Raw genomic sequence first — 15,067 nt, forward strand, 5'->3', positions numbered from 1 at the left:
AGTGGAAATTAAGCCATGCGTGTGCGTCAAATGCAATAAATATATTTGCAAGTTACAACACACAGAGTAAATCTCTGCCCCTCATGTGCTGTGTAGGCTGGCACGAATAGGCTGTTCAATGGGGCTGATGTGTTATGTAGATTCTGCCAGAAGGAAAATCAGCAGGGAGGTGCCACATTGCTTTTCTTCCGACTGCAACTCTGGACCCGCAAATCAAGCAAGAACGTGATTGGTCGATATTCATTGTGGGGGTGGCGGGAGGAGGGGTGTTAGATAGATATAGAGTTATATTAAGTAGATAGAGTTCGCTATGATTTAGGTTTCGTTTATGCATAGGGTAGATTCTTTTAATTACATTTCCTTTTTTGTTTTGTGTATTTTATACATGGACTTGCTTGGCGAGCTATTTATAGAACATGCCCGCAGGGGCAACGTGAGTCGCCTGCGGGCACCGTGTTGGCTACCCCTGGTGTAGTGTGTTACCAATAGTTTTCTTGGTGACTGTGCTCCCAGCTGCCTTGAAATCATTAACAAGTTCCTCCCGTGTAGTTCTTGGCTGATCCCTCATCTTTCTCCTGATCATCAAAACCCCACGGGGCCAGATCTTGTGTGGAGCCCCAGACCGAGGGCGACTGATGCTCATTTTATTTTTCTTCTATTACCGAATAATGGCACCAACAGTGGTCTCTTCCTCACCGAGCTGCTTTCTGATGGTCTTGTAGCCAGTCCCAGCCTTGTGCAGGTCTACAGTCTTGTCCCTGAGATCCTTAGACAGCTCTTTAGTCTTGTCCATGGTGGAGAGGTTGGAATCTGATTGGTTGATTCTGTGGACAGGTGTCTTTTATACAGGTAACTAGTTGATATTAGGAGTAAATATATACCTATCTTCTCATCTCACGCTCAGAATAAAAGCAATTGTCTGAAATTATGAACTGTTCCTTTAACCTCTTGGTTTGGACTTTTCTTCATTATATTGCATAATGAACAAAGGAGATGATTAATTTCTTGGTATTTTTTAAATGTTAGTACTGCAGATAATAATGACCAATATATAATAATAATAATAATAATGCATTTTATTTATATAGCGCTTTTCACAACTCAAAGACGCTTTACAATATGAGGGAGGGTAGACAAACAAGGACAGGCAAACAAGTAAGTATAGTCAAATAAATAAAAAGGCAGTCAAGAGGAAGTTGATTGAGAGGAGGGGGGCTTATGGATAGACAGAGTTGAAAAGATGTGTTTTGAGGCGGGACTGAAAGACTGTGAGGGACTCAGAGTCACGGAGATCTTGGGGGAGGGAATTCCAGAGCCTAGGAGCTGCCACTGAGAAGGCTCTGTCCCCAAAGCTGCAGAGTGTGGATGTGGGAATGGATAGGAGTCCAGCTGCGGTGGATCTGAGGGACCGTGGGGGTTGATAAGGAGTGAGAAGGTTTGTGAGATAAGGGGGGGCCAAATGGTGGAGTGCTTTGTAGGTGAGGACCATAATTTTGTAATTGATGCGATGGGAGACAGGAAGCCAGTGCAGCTCTATGAGGACTGGGCTGATGTGATGCCATGATTTGGTATGCTTGAGGAGACGTGCAGCTGCATTTTGAACCCGTTGGAGTCTGTTGAGGGATGTAGTGCTGATGCCGTAAAGAAGTGAGTTGCAGTAGTCAAGGCGGGAGGAAATTAAGGCATGGATTAGTCGTTCGGCTGCGGGGCGGGTGAGAGACGGTAGGATTTTTGCAATATTGCGGAGGTGGAAAAATGAGGTTTTGACTGTTTGGCGGATGTGAGGTTCGAGGGAGAGGGTGGGGTCAAAGATTACGCCAAGGTTGCGTGCCTGATTGGAGGGGGAAACAATGGTGCCATCGATGGTGAGTGTTATGTTAGTGACCTTGCTGAGGGTGGATTTGGAGCCAATTAGGAGGAGTTCTGTTTTGTTGCTGTTCAGTTTGAGGAGGTTATGTTGCATCCAAGTTTTAATAGCTGTCAGACAGGAATCGATGTGGGTAAGGGGTGGTTTATGGAGGGATTTGGTGCTGAGGTAGATCTGAGTGTCATCAGCATAGCAGTCAATATATGACTTCTAGTTTTAGTTGACATGCTGTCCCAGGGTTCGAAGTCTTGGTGAGGTTTATTCTAAGAAGGTAGAGATAATAATGCCTCATATAGACATGAAGAGGTGTGGTGACACACGACACATGTGTTTCCTTTCCTTGATATCTGAAACTTAGAAAGTGAATCAGTTTCTGTTTTGCCTGAATACTTTCTCTTTCTCCTGTTGAAATACACAACAGACGTCAGCTTGTTACAGCAGTCCCAGAACCCCCCTTCTCTTCTTCCCTTTTCTTTCTCTCCACCCTCCTTTATCTTGTCCTCTGTGCTCAGTGTGTGTACCTCGTGCACTCTGTGCGAACCCTGCAGCTTCGCTCATGACCCCAGTCACAACCTGGTGAGAGCCCGGACCCCTCTGTCCATCCCAGAGCACGGATCCCCCGCTCCGGACCACAGCAGGTAGGACACCCACTCTAGTTGGATTCTCAGATTTGTATATCTCTTAAAAAATCCAGCTGGATGTTTACCAGACTCTGGATTCTACAGCTTCTGACACAATGGTTTTTCATTTTCTGTTTTGATTTAGTCTTGTTCTATTTCAAATGTTTTATTTTTATTTTACTTTGCACTATTCACTTTTAATGGTTTGCATTTCTTCTACACTATTTCTATTTTTTTTTACATTTCATTTGAAAAACTGCGCTGTAGCTATTGTGCTTGTGATTATAACATCTCTGAAATGTGGATCTTGAATCCACCTCTCTAAGGTAACAGTCGCAATACTATAACTGTAAAGTTATTCTTTCTAAACCATAAAATATCACTCAGGCCTATTTATTTGTGCTTTTTGGGTTTCCCCTGTCCATCCATCCATCTTCTCCCGCTTATCCGTGGTCGGGTCGAGGAGGTAGCAGTTCCAGCAGAGAGCCCCAAACTTTCTTTTCCCTGGCCACATCAACCAGCTCTGACTGGTGGATCCCAAGGCGCTCCCAGGCCAGCGAAGAGATATAATCCCTCCACCTGGTCCTAGGTCTACCCCTTGGTCTCTTCCCAGCTGGACGTGCCTGGAAAAAAAATGGACGTGCATGGAAAACCTCCCTAGGTGGCATCCTAACTAGGTGCCCGAACCACCTCAACTGGCTCCTTTCGACGCGAAGGAGGAGCGGTTCAACTCTGAGTCCCTCACGGATGACCGAACTTCTCACCTTATCCCTAAGGGAGACACCAGCCACCCTGCGGAGAAAACCCATCTCAGCCGCTTGTACCCGCGATCTCGTTCTTTTGGTCATGACCCATCCTTCATGACCATAGGTGAGGGTAGGAACGAAAATGGCGCGGTAGACAGAGAGCTTTGCCTTCTGGCTCAGCTCCCTTTTCGTCACAACGGTGCGGTAAAGCGACTGCAGTACCGCTCCCGCTGCTCCGATTCTCCGACCCATCTCACGCTCCATTGTTCCCTCACTCGAGAACAAGACCCAGAGATACTTGAACTCCTTCACTTGGGGTAAGGACTCATTCCCTACTTGGAGTGGACAGTCCATCGGTTTCCTGCTGCGAACCATGGCCTCAGATTTGGAGGTGCTGATCCTCATCCCAGCCGCTTCACACTCGGTTGTGAACCGATCCAGTGAGTGCTGAAGGTCGCAGACCGATGAAGCCATCAGAACCACATCATCTGCAAAAAGCAGTGGTGCAATCCTTAGTCCATCGAACTGCAGACCCCCTCCCCCACGACTACGCCTCGAAATCCGATCCATGTATATTACAAACAGGATTGGTGACAAAGCGCAACCTTGGCGGAGGCCAACCCTCACCTGAAATGGGTCCGACTTACTGCCGAGGACCCGGACACAGCTCTCACTTTGGGAGTACAGAGATTGGATGGCCCTGAGTAGAGACCCCCTCACCCCATACTCCCGCAGCACCTCCCACAGTGACTCTCTGGGAACCCGGTCATACGCCTTCTCCAAGTCTACAAAACACATGAAAACTGGATGAGCGTACTCCCATGCCCCCTCCAGGATCCTTGCGAGAGTAAAAAGCTGATCCGTCGTTCCACGACCAGGACGGAATCCGCATTGTTCCTCCTCAATCTGAGGTTCGACAATCGGCCTGACCCTCCTTTCGAGTACCTTAGTGTAAACTTTCCTGGGGAGGCTGAGTAGTGTGATGCCTCTATAATTGGCACACACCCTCTGATCCCTTTTTAAAAAGGGGAACCACCACCCCGGTCTGCCACTCCTTCGGTACTGTTTCCGACTTCCACGCAACGTTGATGAGATGTGTCAACCATGACAGTCCCTCAACAGCCAGAGCCTTCAGCATTTCTGGGCGGATCTCATCCACCCCCGGGGCTTTGCCACTGTGAAGTTGTTTGACTACCTCAGTAGTCCCCCCGGGAGATTGGTGTCGATCCCCCGTCATACTCCAGCTCTGCCTCTAACATAGAGGGCGGAGTTGTCGGGTTCAGGAGTTCCTCAAAGTGCTCCTTCCAACGCCCTAACACTCCATCAGTTGAGGTCAACAACGTCCCATCCTTACTGTACACAGCTTGGATGGTTCCCTGCTTCCCCCTCCTGAGGTGTCGGACAGTTTTCCAGAACAAATTTGGTGCCGCCCGAAAGTCCTTTTCCATGTCTTCTCCAAACTTTTCCCACACCCGCTGCTTTGCCTCGGCCACGGCTGAGGCTGCTGCCCTTCGGGCCTGTCGGTACCTTGCAACCGCCTCGGGAGTCCCCCGGGATAACAAATCCCTGAAGGCCTCCTTCTTCAGTCGGACGGCTTCCCTGACCACCGGTGTCCACCAGGAGGTTCGAGGGTTACCGCCCCTTGAGGCACCTAGGACCTTGAGACCACAGCTCCCCGCCGCGGCTTCGGCAATAGAGGCTTTGAACACCAACCACTCTGGTTCAATGTCCCCAACCTCCACAGGAATGCCCAAAAAGCTCCGCCGGAGGTGTGAGTTGAAGGCCTCCTGAACTTGGGCCTCCTCCAGACGTTCCCAGTTCACCCGAACTACACGTTTGGGCTTACCAGGTCTATCCAGAGGCTTCCCCCGCCCCTCGACCCAACTCACCACCAGATGGTGATCAGTTGACAACTCCGCCCCTCTCTTTACCCGAGTGTCCAAAACATACGGCCTCAGGTCCGATGATACGATAACGAAATCGATCATGGACCTTCTGCCTAGGGTGCTCTGGTACCACGTACACTTATGAGCATCCTTATGTTCGAACATGGTGTTTGTTATGGCCAATCCATGACTAGCACAGAAGTCCAGTAACAAACCACCACTCCGGTTCAGATCAGGGGGGCCGTTCCTCCCAATCACTCCCCTCCAAGTGTCTCCATCATTGCCCACATGTGCGTTGAAGTCTCCCAGCAAGATTAAAGAGTCCCCTTCAGGAGCCCCATACAGGACTCTTTCCAGGGTCTCCAAGAAGGCCGTATACTCTGAACTGCTGTATTGTGTTATATAGGTTTTAGGCCAAGGTGCGTGTTTATGATAGGCTAAGCGGCGGGACAACTCTGAGCGGTTGACCAATCACAACAGAGCCAGCTTGCTAATCTGGAAAATGCTTTTAAAGCCAAAAACCCCCAAAAAGTGTGGGACACCATGAGAACCATGACAGGAATGACTTCTTCAGCTAAACCTATTGTGACTATTTGTTTTTGCTATCGAACTAAACACTTTCTTTACCCGTTTCGAGTCACTAATTCTGCAAAGTGCACTGAAATGCTCGAAACCATAATACCTGCTTCCTCTGACAAAATTACTATCAGTGTCGAAGAGGTCAGAAAAACCTTTCACCAAGAAAGTGGCTGGGCCAGATGGGTGGAGTGGTTTTCTGCTGATAAACTTTGCTACTGAGCTGGCTCCAGTGTGGCAACCCATCTTTCAGGCTTCTATTGACACTCACACCATCCCTCTGTCATGGAAAACTTCACACATCAAACCGCTGCCCAACATTTCATGCCCAAAAGAACATAAGGACTGCAGACCAATAGCCCTCACCTCAGTGATTATGAAATCACTAGAAATAATTCTGCTCCGATTTCTTATCAGTACACAAGACAAACTGGATCCATACCAATTTGCCTATAAACAAGGGTGCGGTACGGAAGATGCTGTGGACGGTCTGGTTCACATCATCACTAAACATTTAGATAAACGCAACACCTATGCAAGAGCCCTCTTCCTAGACTTCTCATCAGCATTCAACACAATACAAGCAGACATCTTGGTGTCAAAAATGGCCAAAATGGAAGTAAATCCATACCTGATTTACTGGTATGCTGCTTTCCTCACTAGTAGAGAGCAACTTGTGAAGGTTAACAAAACCCTGTCATCTGCTATCACAACCAATGTAGGGGCCCCCAGGGCTGCGTGAGTTCAGCTGTGCTCTTTACTCTCTACACTGATGATTGTCGTACCAACACACCAAATCAAGTCATCATTAAGTACTCTGATGATACTGCAATAATATCTCTGCTCAGTAACACAGACGACCCTGAGCTGTGCCAACAGGCTGTAAATCAGGTGGTTGAGTGGACGGATAGCAATGCTCTTGAGATCAACACCAAGAAAACGGAGGAAATCATTTTTGGCTCACCATCTGTCTCCCATAAAGTCCCCATTGTCATCCATACAGATGAAATCAAGCGTTACATACAAATACTTGGGGTGTAATGATTGACCATCTGCTATCATGGAAGGATCACATTGAATATCTGTGCAAAAGGACAAAACAAATAATTAATTTTCTCCGCCGTCTTAGGTCTTTTGGCGCGAGCAGAGAAATTCTTCTGTTGTTCTTTACATCTGTGATCATGTCCTTTATACAGTACTGCAATACTACCTGGTACAAATGTTTGTCAGCAGCTTTAAAATCAAAACTGCTCTACCTGTTAAAAATCTGCTCAAAGATTGTTGGTCAACCCTGTCAGAGACTCTATGACTCAGCCTATCATAACAACCTATTGAGGCTGTCCAACAACATCATCTCTGACCCAAACCATGTTCTGAACAGTGAATATGAACTGCTACCATCTAATCGGAGATACAGGGTTCCACCATTCAATAAAGTCAGACTGAAGCACTCCTTTGTGCATCAGTCAATCCTCTCAGTAAATACAGAGCTGATCCCAGATCAAATGCACGCTAAAGGCTCTTTGAGCTTGTTTTCTCTCACTGATTGTGCTGTTATGTTAAATGTTTGTTGTTTGTGTTTCATGTATTTGTGCCTGGATATTTGTCTGTTGATGTTGGACATGGAGCTGCTGTGACGCAAGTCAAATTTCAGACTTGGTCTGACTAATAAAGTAATATCAAATCGTAACCAATCAGAGCAGACTGGGCTCTGGTTTCAGACAGAGGGGGAAAAGAGGTGCTGCAGCACAGGCAGTATGAGAACAATAAAGAGCTTTCTGAACATTAAAGCATGGAGACATGTCACAGGAGAGACACTAAACACTGATATGAACCTGAAAATAAGTAGAATATGTCCTCTTTAAGTAAAAGTATGCAAGTATTATAAGCAGAGTGCAACTTGCGAGAAAGTGTATTCATATTATTTGATATGTATTACTCAGGCATTAGCGTAGGAAACGGTGTGTGGTTTCAGTTGGCAGAGGATCAGGTATTGGAACTGTTTATATAACACTAGGACTTTCATCTGCATAATATTCTATAACTGTTTTTATATAAAACTGAAACTGTCAAATTACTAGTAGCTGTAACTGTCCCAGGCCTTTGTAGGAGCACTAAGTGGAGCGGTTCAAATCCAACTCTGCTCCAAAAACAGACCTCTCATCTGGTCTGTCCCTCGGGTCAGAGATGAAGCAGCTCTGACGTGTTGACAGGCTAACAGCAGGATCCAGTCGCTTTCGTTTTGGGATTTGTGTGTTTTTTGCTGCTGATGTATTTGATTTGGTTTTTCTTGTTTTGGATTTTTCAAATCTGCAGCACGTTTCTCCTGATGTCAACATCTGGGGGTATTGAAGCAAAGCTGTCTGTAGTCACTGTGGCTGCAGTTGACACATGGGTGTGTCCCAGTCAAAAACCCAGCGGATGCCAGTGGCTGGGGGTGTTGCCAAATTGCTAGAGGGCGTTGCCAAAGTTCTCCATTTGTTCAATTACAGGATTTAACCATGAGATGGCGCTTCATTCACAAATACACAAAGACAACTGGGTATTATAGAAAATAGTCTGTTTGCAATGTTTGCAGCTCTGTAGTTGTGTTTGCTGAATACTGTAGCATTTAATCACTTATTTGTTATGGTTTTCACAGGCTACTATAATGAAAAAATATCAATATTTTAGATCAAATAAAGTATATAGTTTGCTTTATGCAGTATATTTTTTGTAATATTGTTGGGGTGTTTTTTCACAGTAGTGAGAGTAAAAAACAGGATAGCACAGATTAATAAAATCAAAAATAAGATGAGCGATAAAAATAAAAATAATAATAATGAGAAACTATAAAATAAGAAATGAATAAAACTCAAATGTAATTATCATATCATATATTCTAATGTATTGTATTATTAAGTAATATCATACATTAACCCCATTATAGCAGATGCCACATTGAATGGATGAACACATTTATGCATCAATAAGTACAACAGAGTATTTGTAAATACAAGTTGTAACAATACTTATATGTATGTAATATTAACCCTTTGGAGTCGACCGTCACGCCGGCGTGATCAGATCACATGACCTGTTCAAGCCGGTGCCGCATAAAAACAACAGTCAGGACAACATTGCCGTGTGTTTCTGTCGAACGTACTGGCTTGAAACGATATGCCAGTCTTTGTTTCATGCAAAAAGACCCAGTAAACACGGAGATACGATAATATAAAGTTAATACATTTCAAAAGTATGAGAAATGGAAGCACATATTTTAATATCTTCGCCGTATTTGATCATTTTACGAAACGGAAAATACTGGAAACTGTAGATCCTGCTCAACAGGATGCATGTACCAGGGGGGGGTGAGGTAATCAGGTAAACGGAGTGATACGAAGCGAGACGAAAAGAGACGAAGAGGGACGGCGGGAACCGAACAGAGACGGCAGGAAATGGAGAGAGAAGATATACATGTTATTGTACATAATATCTATATATAATAACATAATGATTAATTTCAGATGATAATACTTTTCAGGGTTAGGTCCGGTCTGACAGCGCTTGGCTCTCTGCCGCAGAGAAGATCACTGCTCTAAACAAAGTCAAAAATCTTACATCCAAACGGAATAAACATAATACATTATTATTAATAGGTTAAGTCTTGTTCATTGTTTTTCCCTTTTATTAAATGTTTGATATTTCAGGTGGAAATGGTGGACTATCGGACAGCACACATTCATATATTGTCACTCACACATTCATGCATTTTGTTCTCATATTCATATATTTTAATGCTCATATTTATACATTTTGCTCTCATGCAGATTCATTCAATGTTTACATTTAATATTAAACATAATATATGCATGTCTGAAGACAATATATGTATGCAAGAGAAGAATGGCTTATTATATTTACAGCTCTTAATAACATTCATTTTCTGGACTCAATGTGTGTCTTGGCTGGGGGGAGAGCTGTGGAATGCGACCATCCCCCTTGGGGGAATTCCTCCACACATTCCGATGGCCAATTCGTTTTAAACAAAGAGTTCACATCAACATGGGGGGTGGGGGGCTGGTGAAAGGTCTGGTCATGTGTTTGTTCCACAATGTTTATCATCATGAAATTAATATCTATATATTTTATACTATACTTGCACTGCTTTCCGTTTTCATACTTTATATATCTTAGCATATTCATACACACTGTTCATACTGCTCACAGGCTACTGTGTATATCTAGTGTATTCATACCCCTCACTGTTTGTTCATCATTCAATTAATTCTATCTTTTATTCTGTAGATTGTGTACATTACTTTTCACTTTACTGCTTGTTGCACTCCTGGTTAGAAGCTAAACTGCATTTCGTTGTCTTAGTATCTGTAATATGTGCAATAACAATAAAGTTGAATCTAATCTTGAGCAGGAACAAATGTATTTACTTAGTACATATCTGACATTAACGATTAAACACATGTGTGCATTCTATTTATGCAAACCGAGTCAGGCTGATTCCGGAGGTGGCGGCATGCACCTTAAAGTTGTTTGCAATTTGCCAAACCTCCCCCGGCTGCGATCGGCTATTCTCGTCTACTTTCGAGGCGAGCCGCAACGCGTCTCAAACAAGTCCACACGAGACAGCTCCGTTTAGCTCCAACCGCTGGAGAAGCTGCAGTACATAGGCAGGAGCCTGTACGTGGCGCTGTAACTTCCTCCACAAAAGCAGCGAAGAAGCATGGTTGTCATGGTTGCCCTTCTGTTTATTCTCCGCGGTGGGGGCAGAGGGAACCGGGCAGAGTTTTTCGCCAGTCAACGTGTATTAAAGTTGAAATCTTCCGGACAAAATTATAAAAGTGCCGGTCAAAGGTCTTCTTTGTTATTTATTGAGCTTTAAAACAAATGAATAACGACTCTATATAATATAATAATAAAATAAATGGAGCCTCTCTTTTTCCTCCCTCTCTTCGGACAGCGTCAGTGTCTGTCTCATGCAGCAGCTGATCCAGTAAGAAGTGACCCGGCCGAAAGTAAAAATAAACATATTTATAACTAGTTTAGGTAGTTTGAGAGGTAATTAAAATAGCTAAGGGCGATGATCTGACTTGAAGTGTGTGTTTTGCTCCGTTCACCGTTGCATCACAGCGGGAGGAGCTGCAGGTGAGCAGAGCTACGTGTCTCCGTCCTGTCAGATTAGACTTCACTCGCGTTTATGTCCATATCGAAGATAAATAATCTGAATTCAGTGTGCAGTTTCCTTTGACGCGGGGGGTGAGCAGCAGAGGTGGGGAGAGGCGGGGGCCTCATCATTATCAGAAAATGATCGTATAGGGCTTACACACGGAACCGTTGGACCCCCCAGAGCGTTGCGTATGCCGTTCTATCCACCTTGGGACCCATTATCATTTCCGCAGTTGTTTACTGTCATTTTTGGTCGCCCTAGTGTGGCAGAACGGTCTATATGACACCAAGCAGTAACGCAAACGACCGTTTGCGTCCTCGTGGGGCCGTGGCCTTAATGTGCCGCCACCTCCGGAGTCGGCTTGACTCGGTTTAAAGAATGCACATATTTGTGTTTAATCGTTAATGTCAGATATGCACTAAGTAAATACATTTGTTCCTGCTCAAGATTAGATTCAACTTTATTGTTATTGCAACGAACGAAATGAGACAACGAAATGCAGTTTAGCTTCTAACCAGGGGTGCATCACGCATTGAAAAGTAATGTGCACAACAGTAAACAATTATCACAGTAAATGATGTGGATTAAACCACATTTATTTCGTTAAAAAGAAACGAAATATGATTTTATTTGAATTATTACATGTCATCAGGCACCTTCAAGTTAAACAAGGTGCACACGTTAATGTGCCGCCACCTCCGGAGTCGGTTTGACTCGGTTTAAAGAATGCACAAATGTGTTCAATCGTTAATGTCAGATATGCACTAAATACATTTGTTCCTGCTCAAGATTAGATTCAACTTTATTGTTATTGCAACGAACGAAATGAGACAACGAAATGCAGTTTAGCTTCTAACCAGGGGTGCATCATGCAGCGAAAAGTAATGTGCACAACAGTAAACAATTATCACAGTAAATGATGTGGATTAAACGACATTTATTTCATTACAATTAAATTAAATGTAGGCTAGTGCATGCATTTCAACTCGCGAACATATGATACATTAAATGATCGTGAGGATGATGATTGAAAATCGTTTGTTTGAGCCGGGCTGCATTTCCTGATCTAAAAACATAGCGATGGTTTTGTACCTACGCCAACGTGAATTAAACAACATTATTTTGTTAAATAAAAACATGGTGGTGTTTAGTAAATGATTACATGTCTCTTATTTAGCACAGAATATGATCCTATCCGTGACATATCTTAACAAATATCCGCTATATCAGATACCTACGATCTATCAGCTGTTTGTTTCACATGAGTTCCAGTGTGGCAGCTTTCAATCAGGGCTCCCCCTGGTGGATTCATGATCCATTGCAGCTGATTTCATTATAATTAAATGTATTTATCAAGGGGGCGTATCAAGTCCTGCGGGGGGTTTTCCTTTTCAGCAGGGACCCGCCCGGGTAGGCGTCCGAAACGAAGCGCTACCTCTGTATAGGAGGGAGGCTGTGGCGCAGTGGGTTAGTACGTTGGTGTTCTGATCAGGGGAGCACAGGTTCAAACCCCACTGCAGTCAGCATGTCATTGTGTCCGTGAGACACTTCACCCCAAATTGCTCCTGGGGATTACCCACAGTATTGAGTATCTAAGTCGCTTTGGATAAAAGCGTATAACAAGTGACATGTAATATGACTGCAACCCTCATTTTGTTCGTTGATTCATTCACGAAACATTTTTTTAAAGAAGCAAATGAAAAGCCTGCTAATGGCACTGATCCCAGCCAAGATATATGGGGGACAATTGGGTGCAATGACGGCACATTTGATAATTTAGTCATTTTATAGTGGCTCAAACCCTACTGTCGTTCTCAGGTTCTACCGGCGAGGCGACCGCAGTTTCAGAAAGGCAGAAAAGCAACGTCTGAAGGCGGAGAAGCGCCTGCTGAAGGCCGAGGTCAAAGAGATCCGGAAACAGCTGAGGATGGAGAGGCGGGGCATACAGTGGAGCTCCTCCCACCGCGAGGGAAGCTCCTCCCCCGTCCTCCTTCAGCCTCGGGCCACTCAGCACAGCAGCCCAGAGTAAGATACTAAAAACAAACAGCTTCTGGGGTCCAAATTAGCTAAAGTAATTTGAAACAAATGTCTTTTACTTTTCCAATAGAAATATATCTTCATGCAGTGTCACTTTTAAGTAGGTGTAAGCTAGTTGGCAAACATGCACATAAGTGGAATTCAACATAATGCTATAAGCAAATTACATCACAATCACATGACTTCATGTCAAATTTGCTAAGCTAAAGGCAGCTAATGTTGGACGTGGTAACGTTAAGTAGTCTCCTTAAGACAGCTGCTGTTTTTAATGCGTAACACATAAAAGCTTCTGACGTTATATATGTGTACAAAATGTGAATATATTGTAAGCTAATATAAAACACAGATCACATTTCAGGAATCATACCAAAAACCTGTGAGGACCGAGCCTAGTGATAAGAATGCTAACTCATGACCAGGTTCAAGACTCATTCCAGCTACACTCTATGCCTGATGCATGTTTCAATTATATGTTTATTTAAATATACTTGGATGTGAAACAAATTACCACAGCTGGTCTGAACTTTTGTGAACACATCTTTAAAAGAACATCTCAAGATCCATGCAGGACTTTATTTCTTTCCCAGGCGTCCAAAGCGTCCTTGTCCCCTGGTGGTTCCTAACATGACGGCCACTTTTCTGGATGAGAACCTTCCCGATGGAACCAGACTGCGACCAGGGACAAAGTTTATCAAGTACTGGAAGATGAGGAACACTGGGACAATCAGCTGGAGCGCTGATACGAAGGTAAGAGTTCATCCTCCTGTGAGGATAGCACATGAGCACATTTCATGGGAATATGCCAAGTGTGTTAGAAGGCATCTTGTGCCATTGGAGAAATTGGTAAGGGTTCTACTTCTGGGGAGGATGAAAGGGCTCCGATCTGCCAACTTGATTTTAAAACCTTTTGTATATGTAAAGTGTACATAATGGAAATGATAGCCAGTAATGCTGGTCCAAAAGCTGGTCAGAGTAGCCCAAAGAAATCTCCGGGAAACTTGTGGAAACCATGAATAACTTTTGATTAGATTAGAGCTTTAAAAGATATGCTACGGGATACAGGAACTACCGTTGATGAGGGAGCATTACTTCTATATGTTCACTTTTTAAATACTTAGATTTTTATTATATTGCCTCGTCTTTTTCTTTTTTTAACAGAAAAACAAGTCAATATATGTAGCACATTTCAACACAAGGAAACGCAAAGGTCTAATAACCATTAAAAGCATTAAGATATAATGCAACAGAAACACATTCTAAAATGACGTTTAAAAACAAGTATCTGCACTTTCTCCTACGCGGTAACAATGAACGACTCCGAAGCATTTCTGATTCTGATCATATTTCACTTGTTTTGCTTCCCCCAGCTGAAGTTCATGTGGGGGAACCTGGCGGTGGGTTCTGGGGATCGTTGGAGAGAAGTCTCTGTCCCCTTCCTCCAGCCAGGACAGGTGAGAGTCTGCATTTTTAGATAATCATTGTAAATGCACCTCTATCTTGTTATTTATGTGGTAAGCATTTTCCTGCTGTGTGTGTGCAGGTTGGTATAGTGAGTGTAGCGCTGTGTGCCCCCGGGATGGAGGGCTCCTACACCTCCCACTGGCGTCTGGCCCACGGCGGAGAGCAGTTTGGCCCCAGGGTTTGGTGCAGCATCGTGGTGGACCCTCTGGCCCCGGCCCCCATGATGGCTGACGGGATCCTGGTGTCCCCCTGTGTCACCCCACAGGTACAACCAAGAAAAAGGATTCTGATAAGACTGAATAAATGCATTGATATAAAATAGGAATGCACAGTGATGTATAAACACACACACATAGCGACACACTGCAGATAAGGGTGTGTAAGTATGAGCTTCTCTGCAGGGTAAGAACCCGGCGGCAAAGGATGGGAAGGCCTGTGCCGCTCCAGAGCAACCGTTGATGACCGTGGACCAAGAGGAGTACTACATCCCCTCTGTGGACCTACTCACTGCTCAGGTAACACACCTGCACCCAGCACACTATTGGCTGCTGAACATTCAATGTAATGTTTAGTAGATTTTTAATAATGCATAATCCTCACCCTCATAACCACAGGCACACCTTCTAATTGTTGTCTCATATTTAACACACACAGTGGTGGGAAAGTACTCTGAGCACAGTGTAGTAATACTATAGTAAAAGTCCTGCATT

At 44.2% G+C, this 15,067-nt stretch overlaps 1 protein-coding gene across 1 annotated transcript in view; it reads left to right on the plus strand.

Annotated features, from left to right (window-relative positions):
* LOC307026859 (next to BRCA1 gene 1 protein-like) overlaps positions 1-15,067 on the plus strand; it is a 131,648-nt gene that overhangs the window by 17,966 nt on the left and 98,615 nt on the right. The window contains exons 7-12 of the mRNA XM_079694996.1: positions 2,380-2,505; positions 12,678-12,884; positions 13,484-13,643; positions 14,264-14,347; positions 14,437-14,622; positions 14,759-14,872. Of these exons, the coding sequence (XP_079551122.1) occupies positions 2,380-2,505; positions 12,678-12,884; positions 13,484-13,643; positions 14,264-14,347; positions 14,437-14,622; positions 14,759-14,872 (877 nt within the window). The remainder of the gene's footprint in view (positions 1-2,379; positions 2,506-12,677; positions 12,885-13,483; positions 13,644-14,263; positions 14,348-14,436; positions 14,623-14,758; positions 14,873-15,067) is intronic.

Source organism: Notothenia rossii (assembly GCF_949606895.1).
Source record: "Notothenia rossii genome assembly, contig: scaffold_114, whole genome shotgun sequence".
In the NCBI taxonomy this organism is placed as follows: Eukaryota; Metazoa; Chordata; class Actinopteri; order Perciformes; family Nototheniidae; genus Notothenia; species Notothenia rossii.